The 26,642-nt window shown below is 38.1% G+C and overlaps 1 protein-coding gene across 1 annotated transcript; it reads right to left on the bottom strand.

Moving 5' to 3' along the window:
* Positions 1–2,388: 2,388 nt before the first annotated feature.
* Positions 2,389–26,642, bottom strand: Fam199x (family with sequence similarity 199, X-linked). Its single transcript, XM_051179074.1, has 6 exons — positions 26,180–26,642; positions 15,063–15,282; positions 6,712–6,861; positions 6,077–6,238; positions 4,190–4,450; positions 2,389–2,960 (listed from the first exon to the last, which is right to left on the bottom strand). The coding sequence occupies exons 1-6, from the start codon at positions 26,374–26,376 to the stop codon at positions 2,790–2,792; spliced, it is 1,161 nt and encodes a 386-aa protein (XP_051035031.1). The 5' UTR covers positions 26,377–26,642; the 3' UTR covers positions 2,389–2,789.

Here is a 26,642-nt window from a genome sequence, read left to right as displayed (position 1 = left end):
ATTTATTTTGAGCACATATCCAGGGAGCTGGATGATAATTAGTTCCACTTCTAGTTTTTTTTTTTGTTTTTTTTTTTTAAAAAAAAAACAGAACTTCCATATTGATTTATACTGGTACAGCCAGTTTATACTATCACCAGCATTATATTCAGATTCCTTCCCACCCAGTATTCTCACCAGCATTTGCTTTAGGTTTCCTTGATGACAGCCATTGTGACTGCAGTAAGATAGAATCTTAACAGTTTTGATTTGCATGTCCCTGATTTTCCTTTAAACTGACTGATTAAGTAGGCTTTCCATTGAAAATGGGGAAAAAGTAACTGACTTGAGTTTGTTTTAAATATATCTCACAGAGATACCAGAGTTAATAAATTACTATCTATTTCTCTCTACATGAACCATCCTAACAGATAACAGACCACAGCACATTAACAAAGACAGAAGATACTTTTGCCTTTTTGTTATTGTTTCTATTTTGGAGGGAAAGAGATTTTAATCTCTCTCTCTTTTAGATCATAAACAAGTCGAGTAGTTCCATTTTTTTTTCTTTGAAATGAAACTAGTATTTTTAATCTCCTCCAAATAGACTGAATATTCTCGTTCTAAGGTACAGATCGAATCTGGACTTATACAAAATTTCATGACACAATACGCAAACCTTTATAGACATTAAAAAATCTGCCAATGGCACTTTGGTAAACTTACTCAATAGTGACTTAGGTTAAATCTAAGTTAAGACTACATGATTTGTGGGAGCAACAGAGGAATTGGTCTTAAATTATATCCTGAACTGGTTTTGGATTTTCTTCTACAGAGCATCAACAAATTGTGTGACCGAAAAATGTTGCTCTGTATCTCAATGCTATCCATCTTCCTTGGAGAACAGTAAGAGCATGCAGATACTTCCTCTGTGGATTTTGCTACTACTTAGGGAAGGCAAAGGGTTTAGATATATTTGCTTCTCTGTTCTATTTCTGTGCTTGGAAGGGAAAACAGAGTACACCTTCTATCAAGTATTCTGGGGTCTAACCCCAGGATCTCTTTGGTCCCAAAAACCAGACTGGAGTACCAAAGGAGGTAGGAGGAAAATCAGAAATACTACTTGAACTGAAAGCACACTTAGTCATGCTTTTACTTTAGTAGCATTTTAAATTCTGACAGTTTTGAACTTTGTTCAAAAGTTATAGCCAGACCACAGACCTCAGCAATGTTGCAAGGTATTAATTTTTACCATCAGTTTAAATTCTTTAGCCTTCAACAAAGCAAAATAAAGTAAAAATTTTCAATGTATACAAAATCTTAGTAGCAGGCTGGCTTTGAACTTGCAATCCCCACCTCAGCTTCCTGAATGCTAGGATTAATGGCATGTACCATCATGTCAGGATTAAATCTTCATTTTTAACTTAGTAAAATTTAAGCCTTTTACTAACTGAAAATGAAGAAATTGAAGCTGTCAATCTTTTTGAAGAACTAAAGTTAAATACCCTTGAAACTCTATTAACCTCTGAACTCTGTAGTCTTTTCAAAATATTGATTACACAATCAGTTTGCCTTCTAAATGCTATAATATAATGAAAGTCAGAAAGCAAGTTGATTGTCAGTAGTCTCAAAGACATATAGAAGAAAAGGAATCAAACTATTTCTAAGTTCATGATAATGAATTCTTCAAAAACATTCAAAGAAACTTCATGATTTCACATTTAGACATCAAGTCCTATTAGGAACCCACAAAGGTATTTTCTATACGCAAAGCAGTTTCTGAAGTTTTGTAGAACTCTAAGTGGTCTGTTAGTTAATTTGGAATATTAACCTGTTCCTATGCCTGTAAGCTGCTAATCAAAATATATAAAATTGAAGATGTGCTGCATTAAAAGTTTTTTTTTTGATAGAGAGAAACAGATAAATTATCTTATCTAGCCTGGAGATTATCTAACAGCCTAAAATGTAAGGATACAATGGTAAAGTTTGATTGGTACCATTGCTCAGTTGGAATATCCATTTGAAAATTAATCAGCACAGCACTAAGTCTAAAATTTTGCTAGTGTAGCATTATTTTATCAGTAGTTATTATTTCCAGAATTTATTCTCACTTGATAGAAAAACAAAAAAACAAACAAAAAAAAACCAACCAACCAACCAAACAAACAAACAAACAAAAAAAAAAACCCCAAAACCGTATCTATTTTGAAAAGATTAGGGCCTATTCTTATACCTTTGCATTAATACTTAATGAAAACAGAACTAAACCTAATGAAGGCACTATTGTAAACAGCAATTCATACCTTATGTGCACCCTCGCCTCAAAAAAGATTTGCCCCTAGGAACTAATAATTGGCCCTCTTGAAAAAATAAACTAAGAAGGGAACTGAATTACAGATCCTACACATACTGTGACAAAATAAACTACTTGCTATCAGTACTTTGAAATCCTCCCAATTGTATATGTACTAGTCTTTGAAAAGCCCACTTAATCATCATAGTTAAAATAGTTAAGACATTTATCAGTGGTTCTTAAATCTGAATATGCATGAAAATAATCTGGCATTGGTTAAAACACAGTGCTGCCCCAAATCCATACTGCCTGTGAGTCTGCAATGGGGCTCAAATGCAATTCTAACAACTTTTCAGGTGATGCTGAAGCTGCAGGTACTGGGACTGTCCTCTGAGAACCACTGGCCTAAATTATGAATGGTACATCAGCACAACCCTAACCAAACTTTTGGTCAAGATGCATGTAAACCAATGAGGACAGAAGAATGCTTAGAAAGAATGTTGATAAATCCAGCCTATTACATTAAAACATCAACATCTGCTTCATGGTCTTCCTCAGTCACTTTCAATGACAGCACCTCTTCATTAAGGAAGAGCCCACTGAGCCTCTCCTTCCGGGCCTGCCTTTGCTCCTTCAGCTGCCTCTTACGGAAGGCCTTCTGCTGTAACTTCCGCTGCTTGGATCGCTTCTGTCAAAGTAAAAAGTGTAAAATCAGTAAGGTTTAGACATTGCTATAGGTGGCCCAGGGTTTTATGGCTCAAATTTCCTATTTTCTAAATTTTAGCAGTTGTTCAAGTTTCTCTGCAGAGTGATTCTTACACCAACAAGTAATCCATTAGCTTAGATATAAAAAAAATTAAGATTCTACTTTTATGGAATTTAACTAGCAACTCTTTGGCTAGGAAGGGTTGATACTTGATCATTTCGGCTAAGTATAGATAACAAAATACTATGAAGAATTCTATTTTTAAAAATCAAATAAGGTATACTGGTTTCAACACAGCAAAAATAAAATACTAGAACACAAAACTGAATATAAAATGCAGAGTACAATGTCCAAATCCCTAATGCTTTCAAGGGCTATGAACAAATCACACCTTCCTAATATCAGGCAAATACTATCTTAAAATCCTGTTAGGAACCCAGTGGATAGTTCAGCCTCATCACTGACAAATTAGTACAAAAAGACAATGAGCACATATCTAGTGAAATCCCTTGGTAACCAAAGATGGTCGTTTCTTCTACTTTGACAAAAACAAACCAAACCAACTAAACAGAACAAAACAAAATGGGGAGGAGGTCACTGTGTATCTTCTGATCACCAGTGGGTTTCCAAAGAGTTAAAGAGAGTCTCTTTTCATCTTTAAATTAGCTCTACTCTTGCTACTGAAGGAGCCATTCGTACACCCATTCCATGTACACGTCTACTTTTTTTCTCAAGTGCCCAACAGTAAGTTTCAACAACGCAAAAAATAGTACAAGATTACAAAAAGCATCACTGTAATTTTTAATTAGACACAGAACGATTAAGGTTCAAACATCATGAAAACACACACAGGCACGCACGTACATACACACACCAAAGACACACACCACAGTTTTAGGAGCTAATAGACAGCAACATTAGCAACACATTGAGATCCGCTCAGTAGTGAGTTGCAATCTTTAAAATTAGCTATTTTCTTCGCTCTGCTGTTTCTTAGTGAAAATGGACATTAAGAATCGGAGAAGCTGGAAAGGTGGCACGGTTGTGGGTTAAGTATATTTGAAAGCGAACGGCAGAACATTCTGCTTCTTCAGTCAAAACCAAAACCCACAGGCATCCAGAGAGTGGGACAATTTTCAGTTTGCAAGAGACAGAAATGAAAGCGAACGAATGTTAATACTGAGAAGTTTTGTATCAATTAGACATTTTACTTTTGAATCCCGAATCCGCTCTGCTGCGCTGGCAGACAGGTTGCTGTCACTGTGTGCTCGACTCATGTTGGCACTGGAGTTTGAAGCAGAGTTTCCAACGCTGGACCCACTGCTGCTTGCAGAACTGACCATGCTGGCACTGCTGCTGCTGGCACTGGCACCGCTCACTCCACTGGTGCTTGCACAGCTAAAGTTGCTTCTCTTCCAGGCCTCCCTTGTCGGCCGCTGACGAGGGCTATGCTCTTTGATATAGTTTCTGACCTTAGGACACATGGACAAGCACTGGTAAGTATCACGCCTTCATATTCCACCCTCAAGATGCTGGAGGAAAAAAAAATCATAGTGTGTTTAATCTGAAAGATGTCCAAAGTGCTTCAGATGTATGAAAGAGGTGGAATAGAAGGCCACGAGAAATATCTAAGCATAGAAATAAACAGCTAACACTTGGGAGGCTGAGACAGGAGGGGTGCAACTAGCTTCTGCCCAGATTGAGCTTAATATTATGTTCTTGGAAACCGTTTCAAAAGAATAATTTTTTAAAAATCGCAATAATCAAGAGAGGGATAGGAGAAGACTAGCACGAAGGAAAGGAAGGGGAGAAGGGAGGAGAGGAAGGGGACCAAAATACCAGCCGTGTTCAAAACTCTAGCAAACACATAGACCTATATTTTAAAAATATAAAAATTACGTAGCAAATCCTATTGGCCTTCAGAATTTGAATTTTAAGAAAAGAACACAGAAATAGAAACAACAAAATAAAACAGATGTGGTTATACATTTTAAAAGATTTCCACTAAAGATGAGTTAAGTATATTAAGGATTCCATCTCTGACTAGTGTGCATTTCCCTCTAAATTTTAGTGAGAGAGACAATGGAACCTGATTTTAAATGCAACACATCAATCAACTTACCATACTAGAGAAACTAGCTGGAATGTGGAAAAAATATTCCCTGTTGCGAGAAATGAGAGATTTTCACAAATGCTAAATGTAAGACACCAGAATTAAAAGCCTTTCTGTTAAAGCATGCACCAGGAAAAAAGGTGCAGAAAAATGTTATTTGGAAGGGATCGGTCCTTAAATTTCACTCTGCATAGGCTGTTATTCCACAAGACTAATCAAATCCCTTGTATAGATGCCTGACCACATGCAACTCTTGTTAAGTAGGAATTGGAGGTTTCAGTTTTTGTTTTGGCTTTGAAACATTTAGGATCTCATCTATTCCAGGCTGTCCTTGAACTCCTTAACTAATCAAGGATGCCTCTGAACTTCTAATTGTACTAGCACTACATCCCAAATGCTAGGATTACAGGCATGTGCCACTACTCCAAGTTTTCATTAGTATTTTGAGTCAGATAATTCATCTGTTGTAAACTGAGGTAGCACAAATCTATTCCTTAGTCCAAGCATCCTGTGAGACACAGAAAACATCTTAAAACCATATGCTATTGGTCTGGAGAGATGGCTCGGGGATTAAGAGCACTGGCTGCTCTTCCAGAGGTCCTGAGTTCAATTCTTAGTAATCATATAGCGTCTTACAACTCTCTGTAATGAGATCTGGCGCCCTCTTCTGGAGTGCAGGCAGAACACTATATACATAATAAATAAATCTTAAAAAAATACTAAAAACAAACAAACAAAAACATATGCTCTCAGATATTACTGATTTCTATTTCTTGCAGTACTGAGGATTGAATTCAGGGCTCTGTGCATGTTACACTCTACCACAGAACTACAACTCTTAGCTCAGCAACAATAGTTTTCAAATGTGACATCTCACAGCAGTCATTGTCTTGATAGTATATGAGTGTGCATATGATTACATATGCCTACATTTTAAAAGATGGTGGCATCTTCCGAGATAAACAATCTGTATTTATTTACATACCTGCTTCAGTTTTTCATCTGTGAGACAGTTAAGTTCAATAATGAACTCACTGTCAGTAGGAGAGATCTGTGCAGAAGGATCAATGATTTTAATAATATCAAGTTGCTCCCGAAGGCCCATCTCGGTACTGACTTTACGGCTCAGATACTCGATATATTCCACCTATGTGAAGAACAATTACAACAAACAATATCAGTATAAATCCTGACCTTTACTATGTGAATTATGACACACTTTAGACAGAAGAATTATTTTGTTCAAGGCTCCAATAAAACAACCATGCTAAGATATCATAATTTCATTTGTTTCCTGGAAAAAAAGTTAAAACTCAATTTCAGACATTTTTGTTTGTTTTTCAAGACATGGTTTCTCTGTGGCTTTGGAGGCTATCCTGGAACTAGCTCTGTAGATCAGTCTGGCCTTGAACTCACAGAGGTCTATCTGCCTCTGCCTCCTGAGTGCTGGGATTAAAGGCATGCACCACCACCATCCAGTAATTTCAGACTTGTTAAGAAATTCATATAATTAATTTAGTGGCTATAAAGAGGAAATTAAAGGTGGTTTCACCTCTTCTCTACACATAAGTTTTCTTCCCACACACATTTACTTTTAATTAAGAACGTCAACATACGTACCTGCTCATCATTTGTCATTGCACTCCAAGCAAGTTCATCTAGATTCCGGTGCTTGTTTTTCTTTTTAGGAAGCAGGCATGGTGAACTTGGAATACTGGGTATGACGTCAGAAAGTACATCACTTCCACTGGCAATGTCACTGCCTGGTAACTTCAGAAAAGTAAGAAGTACAGGGGTTAGGGAAAATAAAAATTGAAGGGTACATTTTAAATATGGTAACACATTGTATAGATCAATTAAAAGTTACTTTAGCCAGGCAAGGTTGGTTACATATGCCTGTAATCCCCATACTCAGTGGATGGTCAGTCGCCTAAGGACAGCCAGAGTTAAATAACCAGTCTCAGATCAACCTAGGGTATAGAAGATTGTCTGCCCAAAACAAAATAAAATTTACTTCAATACAAGACAAAGGGTAAATATACAATCAATATCTTTCAGGTAGACTAAAAATGAAGCATACCTATTTTACACAATGGGGCCAATTTCAGAATATTCTCTTTGAAGACATCTCATGAAAAAGCACTTTCCAAAACGATAAACCATAAATGAGAATGCTAATTTAAGTTTCAATAGCCACTCAAGTTTTTCATTTATAGCCACAATATTATCAGGGCCCATAAAACATGAGTAAGCTGTAGTGAGCTACCACAGGAGACCTGAGTGATCTGCCACTAACTGGGTTTATTCAAAACATGTAATTCCATGAATTCTTCTCCTCAAGTACACAGTAACAGCATAAGAACTAAAGTAATTTAAAATATGCTGTTGATATAAAGCAAAAACTCAAGAACAGAAACATAAGAAAATAGAAGTCCATGTGTAGGCAAAGGATAAATAAAACCAAACCCACCCTGAACGTGGGTGTTAATTGGGAGGACTGGGCAGTCCATGGGGCCTCTGGTAGTGGATCAGTATTTATCCCTAGTATACGAATGGACTTTGGGAGCCCATTTCACATAGAGGGATACTCCCTCAGCCTAGACACATGGGGGAGGGTCTAGGCCCTGCTGCAAATGATAGGACAGACTTTGAAGATCCCCCATGGAAGGCCTCACCCTCCCTGGTGAGCAGAAAGGGGATGGGATGAGGGTTAGAGGGAGGGACAGGGGAGGAGAAGGAACTGGGATTGACATGTAAAAAAGCTTATTTCAAATTTAAATGAAATATATTATCATAAACACTAAACCCAAAGCGCAGAAAACTCAAATCCAGTTAAAGTGAGACAAATATCAACAATATATTGCCTCTGAAGAGTGGGTTATTTTATTAATGAATGAATACTTGATAAATGAAAACTAAACAGTGTATAATTTGATATATCTGAACAAATGCATATACCCATGAAACCAAAGCATGCCATATCAATATGTTTATCACATAAATATCCTCTAAAATTAGTCAATTTAGTATTTTTAATATATTAATCAAAAATAGGTAAACATTTTCGCTTTCTTAGCAATACTCAAGGAATATTTTCATGATTATAAAGATATATCAACTTTTATTGCTTTTGGGGTCTCTAGAATTTGCAACTATATTTGGCTTTAGATGATTTCTAGGCCTTGAAATTTTCCAAAAGAGCAAAGCTTTAGTACTAAAAGCTATTACTGTTTTCATATGCATTGAAATTCTAATACAGATGTGGCGCTGTGATAGGTATAGGAGATTCAAGAGTAGAAATCATGTTCATCTCATAAAAATTTTATACTCAGGAAGGTAACACAATATCACCCATACATAATTGCACAATGCAGCATATGATGGATGTAAATACAGAGACAGACAGATCCTTGGGGAACACTGGCCAGCCAGCCTAGTTTAACTGACCAGCTTCAGGTCAATTAGAGACAGCATCTAAAAAGATGTGGATGGTATTTACACATGCACGCGCACACACACACACACACACACACACACACACACACACACACCCTATACTTGGGCTGGAGAGATGGCTCAGCTTCGTTATTAAAGATACTTGCTGCTCTTGTAGAGAACCTGGATTTGATTCCCAGCACCCATGTGGTGGTTAACAACCATCTGCAACACCAGTTCCAGGGAATCTGATGCCTTCTCCTGACTTCCACAGGTCAGGCATGCACAGGGTACACAGACTTACATGCAGACAAAATACTAATTAATATCAACTAAATAAATCTAATACCTATCCTTTCAAACTTTAGGAAAATTGTCTTTCCATCTTTGGAGACTATCTGTTTGGGGGTCAGACTATAAGATAAGCATGTTTGGTTTTGTCTAGTGTGGGAGAGAGGCAGGTATAGAAAAGTAATGAATAGTGTCTGACCACTTTTTTTTAAAGGGAGAAGTTAAAACAGCCTAGAATACAAAACCTAGTTCCACTGCTCACTAGAGGTAAGATCTGGTGTAATTTATTTATTTGATGACTGATTACTCTTCTGAGAGAGGATCTTGAACTATATGTCAGGCCACATGGAGCTGTCAATATGCAGACCAGGCTGCCTTGTTCCTCCTGTTTTAGCCTCCCAAGTATGGCAATTACAGGGATATAGTAGCTATCTTACCTGGTAATTTTGTGTGGCTTAGTTAATTTACTTCGAGTCAGTCTTCAACAAAAATTAGTTCATGCCATGAACTTCAAAGAAGACTCAGAAATGTACTTAGAGAACACAGGTGACACTTGGTAAAAAAATGTATTTTCTTTTTCTATTCCTTGCCATGGTTTCTGACCACTAAAACGGTAGTAAAAGCCCTTATAAGTGTGTCCTATGTTGCTGAATTGATTGGTCATACTTTACAAAGTGGTGTTTAATGACATGAGAGGGGCAGAAAAAGACATTTGGGAAAGAAAAAATAATTTAGTAAAACCAGATGGCAAAAACACAGGGTGAAGAAAAAAACCAAAACCAACATACATAAAAAAAAAGAAGCCCGGTATGTTGTAGCACACCTTTAATCCAGGCATTTGGGAGGCAGAAGCAAGAGGATCTCCATGATTTGGAGGCCAGCCTGGTCTACAGAGTGAACTCCTGGACAGTCTGGGCTATGTAGAGACTCTATCTGGAAATGATTTGAAAAGAAAGGAGGAAGGAAAATTAGTGCCAAGGATCTGAACAACAAAAGAACTGGAATCACTCCTATGACATGCTGGAGTGGACACAAAACATTTTCCAAGTGACAGTATCCTGATGAAACAAAACAGATGGGAGAAAGATTGGAACTCTATAGAAGCTTTTGCTGTGACCTTTCCTATACTCTAATCAGCATAAACAGGAAAGAAAACAGATGGGTGTAGAATTTTTGAAGACAAGCCATAATGTATACATTGTTTAGGAAACTTCATTGCTCTCTGCTTACTGGCTGCCTTGAGAGTCTGCAACCAGGAATTACCTACCACGAGGGACTCCATCCTCAAACTATAAAAGTAAAGCCTTCCTTAAGAAAAAAAGAGCAATTTGATAATTAATTGGTTAACAAAGTGTTCAATATTCCGACCACATGAAAGTATTTCATGATCATATAACCCACTCAGGATGGTACATTCAAGGACTTGAAATGTTAACAATTCTTCTACCTTAACACATTTATTCCAATAAGGAGGAAAATCGTACCCAAAGAGACCCACAGAAGCAGTGACCAAATCTAAAGTAGGACACAACTTCACATTCAAATATGACAGGCAACCTGGCCTTTATTGTAGTATGAAATAAGAAAATGATGCAGTGTAGAATATGGGTAACAGAAAAATAGTGGGTGTGCAAATACACTGAATAGAAAATAGTCATTATTCACTATGTTACATGTACATGGAAGTAGCAACACTGATCAAGGACTCAGCAACTCAGATAATGGGTTACTATGAAATAATAAAGTCATCCAAGTGGAAATGTCAAGTAGTCAACTAGACATATGGGACTAGAGTATCAGTTGTATAGCAGAATTAATTATATGGATGCTTGTATATTTATTAGGCCAGAATTTTCCCACTTTTAAATGATAAAGTATTTCAGAAGAAAAATGCTTAATAAGTCCTATCCTGTTTTTTATAGGCCATATTCAGTATATTTATACCATCTATAGTCAGTATATTTATACCATAATCAGTAGCCATGACACATGGAAAGAATTAAATCAAACCTCTGTCATACTTTCAGCAAGCTGCAGCAGAATTCTATGATTAACCTCATTTCTATAATGTGTAATTTCAGATTGCTCCTATAGGTTTAATGTGTGACAGCAGAATTTGCTCATTGCATTGTCTACGCTTTCCTGTTCAAGAACAGGAATAGTTTCTCCAAGTATGACTACTTAAATGCAACTTTCCAAAAAACCTGTGAATCATTTATATTAACTATAACAGCACCGAAACAGCTTTTAATGACAACAGAGTTAATATGATTTTTAAACTCTAACTAAAAATAAATAAATTTCACTGTTAATCCTAACATAATTTATAATCATCATCTTGCATAATTTACTTATTATTTTGAGATCTCACAAAGATAAGGAATGGGTACAGAGCTTCTATACTCTAATTATAAGAAATGGCCAAAAAAATTAATGAAATGATGCTAATGATATTCTGCCATACTCATAGATGAGAACCAAACCCAATCATCATCAGAGAGGATTTATCTATCAACTGATGGGAGCAGATGCAGTGACCCACAGCCAAAAAACAGGTGGAGCTTGGAGAACCCTGCAGCAAAGGGAAAAGAAAGGATTGAGGGAGTCAGAGGGGTTGAGGACACTAGGAGAACATAGCCCACAGTATCAACAAAGCAGGGCTCATAGGGGATCACAGAGACTGAAGCAGCAGTCATGACCACGTATGAGTCTGGGCCCAGTCCTCTGCAAATATATTATGGTTGTATAGCTGGGTGTTCTGAGACTCCTAACAGTGGGAGCGGGTACTATCCCTGACTGTTTTGCTTGCTTATAGGATCTTTTCCCCCCTACCGGGTTGCCTCATCTAGCCTTGAAGAGGGGGTTTGTGCCTGGTCTTACTGCGTTTTGTTATGCCCATGTTCTGTTGATATCCCTGGGAGGCTTGACCTTTTCTAAAGGGAAACAGATGAGCAGTGGACCTGGGAGGGGTGGAGGGAGTGGAAACAGCAGGAAGATGTAATGTATGAAAGAAGAATTTTAAAAAGTGGGAAATCTGGCTGGAGAGATGACTCAGCAATTAAGAGTCCTTGTTGCTCTTGCAAAAGGATCTCTGGAAAAAGATATAGTAGCTACTCTAAAAGACATGCCTTTAATCTTTGCATGAAGTAGTGTTTTAGTATTTGCAGTGGCACTGAATCATTTTGCTTCACTGGCAAATTCATTTGCTTGCAATCTTTCAATTACTGAATTAATAAGGAAGTTAGGAAACACATCTCTTTTTGAGAATATTTTACAATATTTTCCTCATTGGACATAGAACATTTCATGATCTACGTAACTGTGGATGGAAGTTTCTGTCCCACCTGGTCACATAGCCATTTAGTCCCCAATAAACACAGAGGCTTGTATTAATTATAAACTGTTTGGTCTACTGCTCAGGCTTCTTATTGGCTAGATCTCTCTTAAATTTTAACCCATTTCTATTAATCTGTGTATCTCCACATGGTCTTGATTTACCCCCAAAATTCAAATAATCTTAATAAAGGGCAACAACACTGGTTGGGCTTAGGGGTACAAGTCTTGAATCCCAGTATTTGAGAGTCAGAGGCAGGGATATCTAGGGCAAAGCCAGCTTGATCTACATAGAGAGGTAAGCCAGGGCTACATAGAGAGAACTTGTCTAAAAAAAAAAAAAAAAACAAAAAACAAAAAAAAACAAAAAAACAAAAAAACAAAAAAACAAAAACCTAACAACAACATGAGAGAACACACACTTTCCAATTTCAAAACATGCTACAAAACCACAGTGTTACATAAGCATAACAACACTGGTATCAAGCCAATAGAATTTTGAGTCCAAAAATAAAGCCATTTGCAACAGTATACCAAGACTATTCAATGAGAAATACACTAGACTTTTTAAGCAAATGATGCTGGATTAAAAGAAAAACCTAGAAATCAACATCCACAGTGAAATTCTTCTCTGTCACACAGGGCATTTACTGGAAAATTACACTAACATTACACTCAGTGGAAAAGATTGGAAGCTTTTCCTTCCAAACAGGAAACACAGATAAGCTTTCCCCAGTACACCAAAGGCCTATATATAAGAACTAAATCTCTAAATCTCTAAATCTCTAAGAAGGAACAGGTAATCTTCATGATCTTGGCTAAAATAGTTTTTAATACAACATCATAAGCACAATAAAGAAAAACATGTGCATTAGGACCTTATCTAAATTAAAAATCATTTGCTTTGCACGGTAGTAGAAGCCTGAAAAATTGGCACTGACTCAGGAGGGTCCTCCGTTGAAGGTTAGCCTCCGCTAGGTAGCAAGATCCTATCTAAATGAATTTTATCAAAGTGCATTATTAAAGTAAAATACACTTCAAGTGAAAGCACAATCTACAAATGGGGAAATTTCATAAATTGTATATTTAGTAAGAAAAAGCAGAAAAAGGGTTTACAAGTAATCAGACAATAATAAAAACAGGCAAAGGATTTCAAAAGGTATTTCTTTAAAGAAGGTATAAAAATAATATAAGCAATGAAAAGATGCTCAACATTAGTCATCAGAGAAATGTAAAATAAAATCACAATATGGTGGCTGAAATTAAAAAGATAAACATCAATATAGACCAAGATGGAGGAACTGAAATCTGCCACAGAAAAGGATAAAGTACCATTACATGCTACAATATAGTTCAACCTTGAAAATAGCAAAACAGGTAAGAAGCTTTATCCAATAGCCATAAAATTGTGCAAAGTCCATTTATAAAAAAAGAAGAGTAAAGGGATAGATAGCTTAGTGGGTAAAGAAACTTACACTTCCAGCTTCATAACCTAGGTTTGATTTCTGGAGTGTATATAGTGGAAGGAAAGAACATTCATAAGTTGTCCTCTGACCTCCACATGCATGTTGTGATGCATGCGTGTGTACACACACACTAAAAATAATATAAACCTTTTTAGAGATAAATCTATAGAGTAGATTGGTGTTTGCCAATTGACAAAGGCAGAGAGGAAGTGAAGCTCTGTGCTTAAAAGGTTTACAGTTCTTTTGTGTGTGTGTGGGGGGGGGGCGGGTTTACAGAAAATACCCTGGAATTGGTGGGGATACCTACAGAACACTGTGAGTAGATTAAGCAGTACACAATTATATCTTTTTAAAATTACTCAAATGGCAAATTCTATATTTTTTAAAGGTAAAACAATAAACTTATCTGAAGCATATTTGCATCTCTATGTGGAAAAGAAGCTGAACACAAAACCAAAAATGGGGGTGGTGAATTACTTTTTCCTCTTTAAAACCTCTTAGCTCAGTGTACACACATATAGACAAAACTGAAGCCAACTAAAAGAACATGATGGATACAGCTCTGAAAAGGAATAAGATATTCTATTATCTGAAAAAAATCATACAAACATCAAAGGAAGTATTTGTATCTGAACACACATGCATATATCAACATACACCTGTATGTGTAAAAGTTTGTCATAGTAGCAACCAGAAGAGTTCTTGAGACTTTTAATTTATACCACCCTGTCCTATTTGATAGTTTCATAAAAATAGGGTTTTTTTTTTTTGAGATAGAGCTTCTCTGTAGCTTTGGAACCTGCCCTGGAACTCGCTTTTTAGACCAGGCTGGCCTCAAACTCACAGAGATCCGCCTGCCTCAGCCTCCCGAGTACAGGGATCAAAGGTGTGCACCAGGAAAGCCTGGCAATAAAAATAGTTTTAACTCAAATAATATCTGAGCCCTTTTTAAAAATACAGGTTCACATATTCACATGACTTTTAAAATAGCAGGGATTCAAGTTCATCTATTGAACAAAACATGCAGTATATGCAAGGGAAACTTTTATAATGTTATTTTTTTTACAAACATAAAATGGATGCCACAATAAAGCAACATATTTTCTAATATATCACACTCACTATAATGCAGTATTTTTAAACAACTTGCCACAAAGACATTGTTCATATTACATATGCCACAAGAAGAAAAAAATTATTTTGAATAAAAAAAAATCTATACGCAAAATTAATATAAAATGATAAACTACAGTGTACTTCTGATAAAAGAACCAAATATCTAATATAATCTGACATGTGTCTTCTAAGTACATGAATGCTATCAATTATGAAATGGGAAGAAATACATTTGCATAGTAAAGGCTGAGCAAGTTCCAGGACACCAAAGGCTATACAGACAAACCCTGTCTCAAAAACAAAAAAAAGAAAAAGAAAAAACAAACTTACCTGCCACTCAAATTCGCTATCTGACCAATCCCAGTAAGTGCTGATAGAGGAGGAGACATCGCTGCAGACACTTCCCTCGGGGAATAGGTCAAAAGAAGTGAAGTCTTGATCATCTAACAGGGAATAGCAATCATCTTGATCTCCAACAGAAACTGATGAAAACAGCTCCTCGCTACATTCTGAGCTTGCAACGCTTGTTCCACAAGAAGTGAGGTTCCACCTTCAAAGCCACAAGAGAAATCACATCAGGAATCACAGAACCCACACAATTTGAAGACACCAACAAAACCCACTTATGATATTTGTGACAAATGCCTTTTGCAGTATAAGGGTACTGTAATACTTTTTTGCAGATAATACTTTAAAAAAAACACAAAAACAAAAACTTTTACCCTGTAAAGAAAGGGTAAAAGGGCTGGAGAAATGGCTCAGTTACTGTGAAGATTATATGACAACCCATGCAGAAACTTAACACACATAAAAAGCTAGTAAATACATGGCAGTTATTACTAGAAAGAATGAGGTGAGCCATTTTAGCCAGATAAAAAGTATAATGCATTGGAGGCTGGCCTGGAACTCACTCTGTAGACCATGCTAGCCTCCAATTTACTGAGACCCACCTGCCTCTGCCTCCTGAGTGCTGGGATTAAAGGCTTTCACTACCCATGTGCATGCATGCGTGTGTGTGGGTGTGTGTGTAAAACTGTGTGGTAGTAGTACAAGTAATTGAACCTACAGATTCACACAGGTCAGCTAACATTCTATAACTGAGTTATATCCTTGGCTGCTTTTTGATATTTTTATTTTAAGGATGAATTTTACTAAGTTGAACAGACTGGGAAAGAACTCACTCTGTAGCCCAGAAAGGCCATGAGTTTACAAACTCTCTGCCTCAGTTTTCCCAATAGCTGGGATTACAGTCCTATACCATCAATCCAGCTGAAATTAGATTTTTTTTAATCTATAAATATTTAGCCAAAGAAAAATTCTCCTAGGAAAGGCTACTTACTTGAAAGGTAACAACTGAATCAAAGAATGTGCATATTTCTAAGGTTCATGGCACAAGGTTTCTGGAATGGGTTAGACAGTTCAGAGGGTAAAAGAAGCCTAATGACAGGAGTTCCATCCTTGGAACCCATATAAAGGCAGAAGGAGAGAACTAAATCCACAAAGGTGTCCTGTGACTTCAATGGTATCTATGCCTGCACACACACACACACACACACACACACACACACATACACACACACCACACACTGCATAAACATACAATAACAAATGAATACGTTTTTAAAAATACATAAGACAGCTTTTGTTTAATTTCTTTTAAAATGTGTGTCTGGCAAGGTATGGCGGTGCATGCCTTTAATCCCAGCACTTGGGTTCAAGTCTAGGTTGGTCTATATGTCAAGTTCCAGGCCAGGCAGGACTACATACTGAGTGAGACCCTGCTTCACAAAAACAAAGAAAGAAATGTACCAGTTATTTCTGTTATTTGTGTTATTTTTCCTTACTGCTTTTATGAGTATTTCAGATATTCAGTATATTCAAGCATTTTGTCACTAGTATATGTTATATATCTTGCAATATAAAGATCATTTTCTTTTGTAAATTTCCACTAGTTTTATATTCTTTTTCATTAAGATCAGACATAAACATAAGTTGCCTTGACAGGACCATAGGGAATTAATAATCCTTAAGATAATAACTAGTATTTCCAATACTAATAAGCTCCTGGAATAATCACTTCCTGAAGAAAAGTCTATTATTAGGTTGTTCCTCATCCTTCATTAAATCTTGCTTTTCTTGAATTATGTAACCTTGAAAAATTCTTCATCTGTTCTGTATGACTTACAAAACTTAGGCAATAAAAATTGGATGATATATTTTCCTCTGAGCTGAAGGTAAAATATTATAAAGCACTGAAACACAAATATTCATAAACATAAAATTCATCTACGAATTCTAGAACATTTTCATTTTTGCTGTTTTGTATGTATTTGTATGTATGGGGGAGGGATTTATGCACGCACACGTGTGCATGCGTGTGTGCTTGTGTGTGTGTGTGCGCGCGCGCGCGTGTGTGTGTGTGTGTGTGTGTGTGTGTATTTAGACCAGAAGACAACCCTGTTTCATTTTTCAGGGACTTTGCACTTCTTGTTTTGAGACAGGGTCTCGCCAGCTGGAAGTCACCAAGGAGGCTAGGCTAGCTGTCCAGTAAGCCGAGGACCTGCCTATGTCCCTGTCCCCAACACTAGGTTAGAAGTACAAGCTGCTTCACCGAGTTTTGAGTTCTGAGGACTGAACTCAGCAAGTCCTTTATTGACTGAGCCATTTCCCCAGACTTAGTTTTATCTTAGGGTTACTAGGTAGATAATAGCCTCATTAAAAAATAAAAGGGCGGGGGGAACAGCTCAGTTGGTAAGGTTCCTGTGGTGCTAATATGAGGACCTGAGTTTTAGTTCCAGTACCTACATAAAAAAGACTGGCACAGCAATGTGAGCATGGAATTCCAGTAATGGTTCAATGAGAGATCCTATCTCAAAAAAAAAAAATTAAAGAAGATAATAAATTAGGAGCTGAAGAGATGGCTCAGTGGTTGCTCTTACAGAAGAGCACGACTCAGTTCCCAGCATCCATATGGACACTCAGAACCAACTGTAAACTCCAGTTCCAGGGGTTCTGACATCCTCTTCTGGACACCATGAGCACTGCATGTACTTGGTGCATAGTCATGCATGTAGGCAAACACACACACACACACACACACACACACACACACACACACACACACACACACACAAAAGAAATAAAATTTAAAGTATCATTTAAAAAATAAGCTGCAGAATGATTGACAAAGACACCTGACATCAATCCTTGTTCGAATGAATGCATACACACAGATGAACAAGTATACACATATGCACTAATAATAATAAACAACCCAACAGAATAAACCAAATTACCAGGTCTTACAATAAAAGCTCTAAATAGCAATCAGAAATTCTGTCCCAAGTGCAGCAATATAGTGAGCAGACTATTTTTTGTCTTCAAATCCCATGTGACTCCATACCACTCCCTACCTTTGTTGGTAACATCTAAGTGCCAAATACTATTTTCAGTGGCAGGGGAAGCTGCTATTAGTTGTTTTTAATTAGAATTGTCTTTCAGCTTGCAAAAATCTTGTGGAAACAGGTTTGCCTCCCTGAGCAATAATGACATTCTTCACAAAAAGCTTCTTACACTTAACAATCTAACAAGTCAATCACTGACAAGAGTCAGGCTGGTACCTGCTTTTGTACTCTTTCTATGTTCCTCAGGTTTTGAGACTTGTGGGTTTATAGCAAGGCTCTGGAATCTTGATTCTCTCAGATGCCACTGCTTTTCTTTATCGGTATCAAGTGAAAAGGATTCACAGCTAAGACAAATAATTGGCAAAACAGAGAAATAGTACCTTTTCCTGTCAAAGATTTTTAAATTCTACATATGTATATCTAGTCTAATTTGCAAATATTAATTCTTCTTATATTTAAGCAATGCAGATCAAACAAAGTAAGTAATTCTTATCCATTTCTGGTAGCTGCTAATATGTGAACAAGAGGTTTATAATTCCCCCTTCTACTCCCTTCCCCCAAATAGAAACTTGGAAAATAAAAGATGCATTGAAAATATGTACAAATAATATTATTTTATCTGATAATTTTGGTTTTGTTTGTTTATGGTGTTTTCAAGACAGGGTTTCTCTGTGTAGTTCTGGCTGTCCCTCACACTGTAAACCAGGCTGGCTTCGAATTCTCAGAGATCCACTTGCCTCTGCTTTTCCAGTGCTTGGATTAAAAATATGCACCACCACTACCTGGCAAATAGTATTATTTTAAAAATATAAAGTAAATGCCCCCCTCCAACAAGAAGAATAACTGATATATCTCAATAATTGTATCTTCAGACTATCTACTGAAAATCAGAGTACAGGGCTGGGGAGGTGACAGAGTTAAAGTACTTGCAACAAAAGCTCAAGGACCAGAATTGGAATCTCAGAACTCATGAGAATGTTTAGGGTGGGGATTATTGTCCACCTGTAATTTTAGCATTCTGAAGGCTGAGACAGGGAATCTCCAGGACAAGATGGTTAGACAAACTAGCTAAATGGGCAAACTCTGGCTTCAAATGAGAGACCCAGCCTAGATGAGTAACATGAGAAAGCAGACAAAAACAACTGTCAACATCACTTGACACAAACACATAGTCACATACATGAACACACATAAACACACACATACACAGGAGAAAAAAAAGAAAGGTACACAACATAATTATAATAAATGGTTCATAAATTAAATTATATAATATATGTGTAATACATAATTTATGAACCACTTATTATATATACAGAGAGAGTGTGTGCCTAATCCTGTTTTGTTAGTTACATAGGTTGAACATCTCTATTCTTAAACTCCAAAATTTACAGTGTCCACCAAATCCAAAACTTTTTGCAAGCGAGATTTAGACCATGAGTAGAAAATTCCACCCCAACCTCACATTATGGGATATAATCAAAATAAAGGTGTAGTAAAAATATTATATAGAATTTGCTTCAAACTATGTCTGCAGTATATATGTGAAACATGAATTTAGTATTTAGAGTTTGTTCACAACTCTAACATATCTCATTATGTATGTGAATTCTGCAACACACACACACACCTCAGAAACATCAGATTCCAAGTATTTCAGATCAGCAATCCTCAATCTGTATTTGTACATTAAAAAAAAAAACATGAAAAGAAACAAAGTGTTGACTGTTTTCTCTAAGAAAAGAGGAATGTGCCTTCAATTTTCTATGAGTTTTTTTGCAGTAAACAATTATGTAAGATTCTGATAGTTTTGAATGTCCAGTGTGTGTTCAGCACAGAATCTATCAAATTTACAAGAGTTTATGCCTTTAAATTACTTACTCCTATTTTTATGTGTGTTTTCCACAGCATGTATATGTGTGCACCATGTTCATGCCTGATGCCCATGGATGGTTGTGAGGTGCCATGTGAATGCTAGGGATGGAATCCTGATCCTCAGGGAGAGCAGCCAGTGCTCTTAACTACTGAGCCATCTCTCCAGCCCTTACATTTTAGTCCACTAAGACTGCCAAACACCAAAATTCTAACTACAACCAAAACATTACTTTCATAGGATACTTTCTACAAAATTTTAAGAGAAAAACGTTGACAGAAGTCCCAATATTTATGGTGTTTGACTTTTTAAAATTAAGCTTGCTGTTCAAATTTTAGTTTTTTTTTTTCTTTTAAAGAGAAAGGCCAATAGCATTTCTTCCCAAGAATGTTCTAGAGAACATATGGACTAAAAACCTGGCTATTTACATAAGTAATCATTTAAATACTAAAATTAAACTGGTCACTTTGGCTTGTGCCTGTGATTCTAGTACTCAGCAAGCTACAGCGAGAAAGAGTATTGTATGAGTTTGAGCCCAGCCTCTGCTACAAAGCAAACTCAAGAAGACCCTATGCTACATGGTGTGTCCCAGGCCAGCTTGGGCTACAGTGCAAAATACTATGTCAAAACATAAAATTAGAAACATGTTTTAAATTAGGGAAAGAACTAGGCTGTTTCCTGAGGGGTGGAAGTATGGCGGCAGATATGGGGGAGAGGGAAGAAACTGGGGGGAAGAGGGAAGGGGAACTGCCGTCGTCGGGATGTAATATATGAGGGAAGAATAAAAGCTAGGCATGCTGCAGGCCTGTAACCCTAGCATTCTGGAAGCTGAGACAGGAGGAACAACACAAGTTCCAGGCCAGCTTGGTTTTCATAGTGAGTTCCAGGCCAGTTAGGACTATATAATAAGATTCTGTATTAAAAAACAACAATAACAAAACATACACACACCACGAGGCTATCAAGATGGGATAAAGGGCTTGACACATACGCCTGATGAACCTCCCGTTCCATGCCTACATGGGAAAACTGCAGGTGCATTCCCTAACTATCTTTATCCCCTACAGTGAAAATTGAAAAAGAAGAGAGAAAACAGATATTGAGATTTTTGTGCTAAGTGGTGACTAAATGTGGTTATAAAATCTCACAGCCGATCTGGGCCTGGCCTTGGTGGTACACATTTATAATCCCAACTGCACAGGAGGTGGAGAAAGTCTTCATAATTACCCTGGGCAAGTCAGCAAGATCCTGTAAGATCAAAACAAAAATATGGCAAGGGATGCACAATATTACTAGAGCATTTACTTTGCATGCATGGAGCTCTAGAACAATCTCTAGTTCTGCAAGAACCAATCACCCAACTGAGTCATTGATGTATTCAGTAGCTCATTTCACATCCTACCAGAAAGGTACACAAAAGTCAGGTATTGTCCCACCCATACACTTTTTACAAGTTTATGTCGATGACATAGTCTCCTAAAAGATGGAGGGAACAACTCATCTGGTAGTTTTATTATCCTCTTTCATCTCATATTTGAGTTACAGGCATTACCAATATTGTTAGGAAGGAAGCAAGAGATAGAAAGGTAGGTAAAAACAAAATCATCCTTTTTTTTTTTTTTTTAAACAATGAATGAACCTCACCAAAAGAAAATGTCTTTAAACGTGCATATATATTTAACACTTACTGGATATATATTTAACACTTTATTAATCTCATTTTTGATTTATTAAAATGTATTCGACTCTTCTAAAATTCTAGACAAACTGTAGTAATTTAAGAAAAGCATCATGAGGGAAGAAGATGCTATATGACAGGGTTCAAGCAGAGAGCTTTTTTTATTAGGGAAAGAGGAGGGGAGAGACCAGCCTCCAAGGACAGGAGCAGCAGGAGAGAGGAGGAAAGGGGCAGAGAGGAGTGGAGGGACAGACAGACAGAGGGGGGAAGAAGAGAGAGAGGAGGGAAGGATGGGAGGTGGCCAGGGCCCTTTTAAAAGGGAACATAGTGAATATGCATAGGGGGTGTTCTTAGTGGCTGCAGCTGAGGGCATCATATCCTGTCAGAACTCCAAGGACAGGCCAGTACAGATGCCTGAATACTAACACAAATCCAATGTCATCATGAAATACAGTAATAGGCAAAGGTAAATGTTTCTCAGATGGGAGCTGAGAAACTTAGCCCAGACCTGTTTCAAACTCCTGGACTCAAGTGATTCTCCTTAATAAAGACATTTACTTTCCACCAAATCTAGACTGCTGGTATGGCAACCTGTGCCACAGATGTGATCCAACCTTAGAGGTCATGTACTAATGCCTTGACTTCCTGCATTAATGAGATTGTAGACATGGCCTGGTATCTGAAAAATGAGAAGGCACAAACTGTCATCATTACAAGGCCCATATCAAGGCATTATTTAAATAGTCTGGCCACTTTCTTATTTGGTAACTAACAGGAAGCAAAATAAAGATAAACCAAATATCTAACCACTGACAAACTTTCTAAATGCAATAAAGTTTATTTTATAATGACTAAATTGTAAGTTGAATTTTCATGCTCAAATATTCATATCTGGTGTATGTAAGAAAAAAAGTGATGCGTACAACTCCAAAGTAAAAGAACTCCACAAGTTAAACTGTGCCCACATATATGACAGCTGTTTCCTTCTCTCTGCAAAGAACCAGCTGCAAGCATATGATCTCCTCAAACACCATCTTGTAGAAGAGCAAGAAGGCGGAACACTGAAGAAGATGAAAATATTTAAAATGAAAGGCAAGCCAGGTATGATGGCTCACACTGGGGAAGTAGGGACAGGTATGATGGCTCACACTGGGGAAGTAGGGACTCCATGAGTTAGGCCAACCTGAGTTGTATGGTGAAGTCCAGGCCAGCCTAAGATACAGAGCAATAAAACTTTCTTTAAAAAAAAAAGGAAAGAAAGAAAGGAAGGGAGGCAGGGAAGAAGGAAGGAAGGTAGAAAGAAAGAAAGAAAGAAAGAAAGAAAGGAAGGAAGGAAGGAAGGAAGGAAGGAAGGAAGAGAAAAAGAAACACACACAGAAAAGAGCCAGGCAGTGGTGGCACGTCTTTAATCTCAGCACTCAGGAGGCAGAGGCAGGTGGATTTCTGTGAGTTCAAGGTTAGCCTGGTCTACATAGCTAGTTCCAGGGCAGGCTCAAAAGCTACACAGAGAAATCCTGTCTTGAAAAATCAAAAAACAAAACAAAACAAAACAAAAAAACAGTAAAACGAAAGAAAAAAGTCAAGTTTAGTGATATATGCCAATAATCTCAATACTTGAGACACACAGACAGGAAGAACACAAATTCAAGGCCACCCTTGGCTACATGAGTCCTCATCTCAAACCTCTAGCCAAATAAACACATTAAAAATAACAATAATAAAAAAGGTAGTCTAGAGCAACATCCATTGTATATATATTACCAATTCATTTCTCAACTACTTTCTAATGAAAAACTAAACAAGCCTTGTGAAAAGTTAGGTCGAAAAGGGATGTTAGAAATGAAACAGTCAATCCAGGTTTGGTGGCTCTTGCTTCGATCCTAGTACTCAGGAGACCAGGACAGAACTGTATGAAGACCTAGCCCAGCCTGGACTACACACTGATTTCCAGCCCAGCCTAGACTACAGAATGAGACCCTGTCTGAAATAAATAAAAATAACTAAATACATAAGTAGACAGGAAGTAGGAGAAACGTTTGACTTCAGAAAACTGAGTCTTAATAGAATCTCACCTCCCCTTTCCACCCTGACTACTGACCTACTTTGGAAAACAGCCTTGATCTTTAGAGTCTTTAAGGGGTGACAACGGAGGAGAACAAGTTGTAAAAGAAAAACCAAAAAAATCTTTGAATGTTGGGAAAAGAATCTGTGTTCTTTTCCAGAACAGTTCATTCTTTCTTCCTCCTTCCCTCCCTCCCTCCCTCCCTCCCTCCCTCCCTCCCTCTCTCTCTCTGAGACAGGATTTCTCTGTGAGACAGCCCTGGCTGAACATGCTCAACCACAGAGCTATCTCTCCAGCCCCTCACCTCACACCCCACACCTTATTGTAACCACCAGATGTTGCCAGTGCTTATCCTCAATCAATCACCACAGATGACGAATTCTGAAATTTATTTAGGGCTTCAAAAATTAAATACCTTAAGTACACTTAATTTTGTCAATTTTCTGTATGTGTTAAGTTCTGTGACCACTGATACCATTAGATTCTTTAGTTCTTTTTTTTTCCCATCTTGCTTTTTTTGCTTTTTTTAGACAGGATTTCTCTGTGTAATAATCCTGGCTGTCCTAGAACTCAGTCTGTAGACCAGGCTGACCTCAAACTCCCAGTGCTGGAATTAATACAAGTTTATCACTGACCCCAAAGGAGTAGTCTATGACTAAAAGGCCTTTATCACACTAGGAATTATGAACTTCACACTTTCGTCTTTCTCGGTGGGCCTCAGTTTCTTCAGTATGCAATAAAGATTTAGAATTTTTGTAAAAAACTCACTGTCATCTCATTTTAAAATGTGTTGTACTGATATTCTAAATGATTGTTTCCCTATAACCTTGTTTCCCAATTCTATAAATTTACCTTTTTTGTTTTTTGAAATTTACCTTTTAAAATCTCATTATATATGTAAATGCCTAAGCTACACAATACAGATAGATTGATGTACAGATCGGAGGGGAATATGCGCAAAATATGGATGGATGTAACCAAACACACACACAGCAAACCTGGACCAGAGACCAAACTGCATTCCTTATCTCTATTATCCATACATGGATTGTTTTCTTCATCTCCTATTCACACGCTACAAGCCCTCATGTGTGTGTGTTCGTGTATAAAGTTGAGTGGCTGGAAACATGGCTCCATGGTTAAGATGATGCACTGCTCTTGCAGCTGACCCAAATTCTGTTCCCAGTATCCACATACAGGGTGTTCACAACCACCTGTAACTTCAGTTCCATGGAGTCTGATGTCCCTGGTCTCCACAGACACCTGCACTCACATGCATATACCTACCCCTGACACACACACTCCTTCTAAAATAAAATATAAAATAAACTACTTTTAAAAGTTGAGGCCAAATTGAAAACCTCTTTTGTATCGCCCAAATTAGATTTAACACTTAAATACTTGCATGTCCAGAACATTGCTTTCCAACAAAATAATTTAGAAGAACCCTCTGAAGAAATTATTTGTACAAATCAGCCCATCCTACATTTGCTCTACTTCCCTTACCAGGGATGCAAACCACGTAGTATGTTTTAGGAAGGAATCTTCCAGAGTTTACGTTTTTGGGATAGCCTACAGAAGTAAGGCAAGGTGTTCATAAAGGAGAGGAAAAATTGACTAGTTTCTAGGCTAGGGGTATAGCTAAGTTGTCAGACTGATTGTCTAGCATAAATGAGGCTGTTACTAATCCACAGTGCTGCAAAAAGAAAATTAAGAAGTTGAACTGATAAAAATACAGAAAGTTTAGTTGGACATGACAAATATTTGTAATCTCAGAAATTGGGAGACAAAGGCTGAGGTTCAAGAGTTCAAGGTCATCCTCACTGTATAACCAGTTTTGCTGATAGACTAAGTGAGGAGATCCTGGTTTCGAAGCAACAAGGCGGGCAGGGGAGGGAGACAGATTTTCTAATGCTCCAGTACAATATAGTTTAGGGCGAGGTTAAAAACTGAGAAAGATGAGACTGGAATGTTGAAAGTGCTTTCTTTCATAAAACCCACAGATCGATTTTGGGTTCGCTCAAATCTACTCTAATATACCGGAAATGAAAAGGGTTAAACTTTTGCAAATGAATCTAAAAATCCAGAGTTGGGGTTTAGGATTCTCAGCGTACAGATGGGGGCGGGGGTCACGAAGAGGTAAAGGAGATGATCTGATCTGGAAGGGAGGAATCACTAGAGTCCAAACAAGAAATGGGGAGAAGAAAGAAGGTGCGGGGAAACCGGTCTTACGAAAAATCAGAGGGCAGGGGGTGAAGACTGGGAGGAGCTGGAAAGAGCTTTGGTCAAAGAAGAATGGGGGAGGGGGCAGCTCGCTGCTCAGCCCAGCACGAGGGACCGGGAGCAGACCGCAAGAACGCGACCCGGCGTCCTCCAGCCTCCTGCCGGGCTGCGTGAAGTCCGCCCCTGCTCCGGGAAGAGCTCCTTTACCTGTTGGTGTGAAACCGATGGAGCGGATCCGTGCGATGGCAGGAGGAGAGCTGGCAGCCGAAGTCGCTGATGTCCAAGCAGCCCGGTTCCTCGCTGGGGCAGGTGCCCACCCCACGAGGAGCTCCTAGGAGCGGGAAGGGTTCCTCTGGGGTTAGAAACTTCTCATAAGAAGTGGTGGCCGACGTCTCGTCCGACATGGTGGGAGATGGGCCGGCTCGGACACCCGGGCTGGAGATGGGCTACTCTGGCGCTCGCCCCTTCCCCCACGCTAACCTGTCCGCGGTGGCCGCCCTTCCCGGGTGTGCCGACCACCGCAGCGGCCCGAGGAGTGAGGGGCTCTGCACAAAGGTCGCTGGAGGCAGCAGGGTCCAGTTGGCCACCCGGTCCGCTTCTCTGAAAGCTCGGAAGCCGCCGCCTCTGCCGGGCCCAGCGAGTCACTGCGGCGCCGCCGCCCGGCTCGGCC

Source organism: Phodopus roborovskii, unplaced genomic scaffold (genome assembly GCF_943737965.1).
Source record: "Phodopus roborovskii unplaced genomic scaffold, PHOROB, whole genome shotgun sequence".
Taxonomy (NCBI): domain Eukaryota; kingdom Metazoa; phylum Chordata; class Mammalia; order Rodentia; family Cricetidae; genus Phodopus; species Phodopus roborovskii.
The sequence above is the reverse complement of the archived record's forward strand: the minus strand, read 5'-3'. Positions and strand labels throughout refer to the sequence as shown.

What these genes read in the sequence shown, in the direction of transcription:
- Fam199x (XM_051179074.1), bottom strand. Translation starts at nt 26,376, where the DNA reads ATGTCGGACGAGACGTCGGCCACCACTTCTTATGAGAAGTTTCTAACC. An exon ending in CAGATGAAAAACTGAAGCAG is followed by an intron (nt 4,451 to 6,076) that starts GTATGTAAATAA and finishes ATGTGTCCTAAG; the next exon opens with GTCAGAAACTATATCAAAGA. An exon ending in AGCGGATTCGGGATTCAAAA is followed by an intron (nt 2,961 to 4,189) that starts GTAAAATGTCTA and finishes TTACTTTGACAG; the next exon opens with AAGCGATCCAAGCAGCGGAA.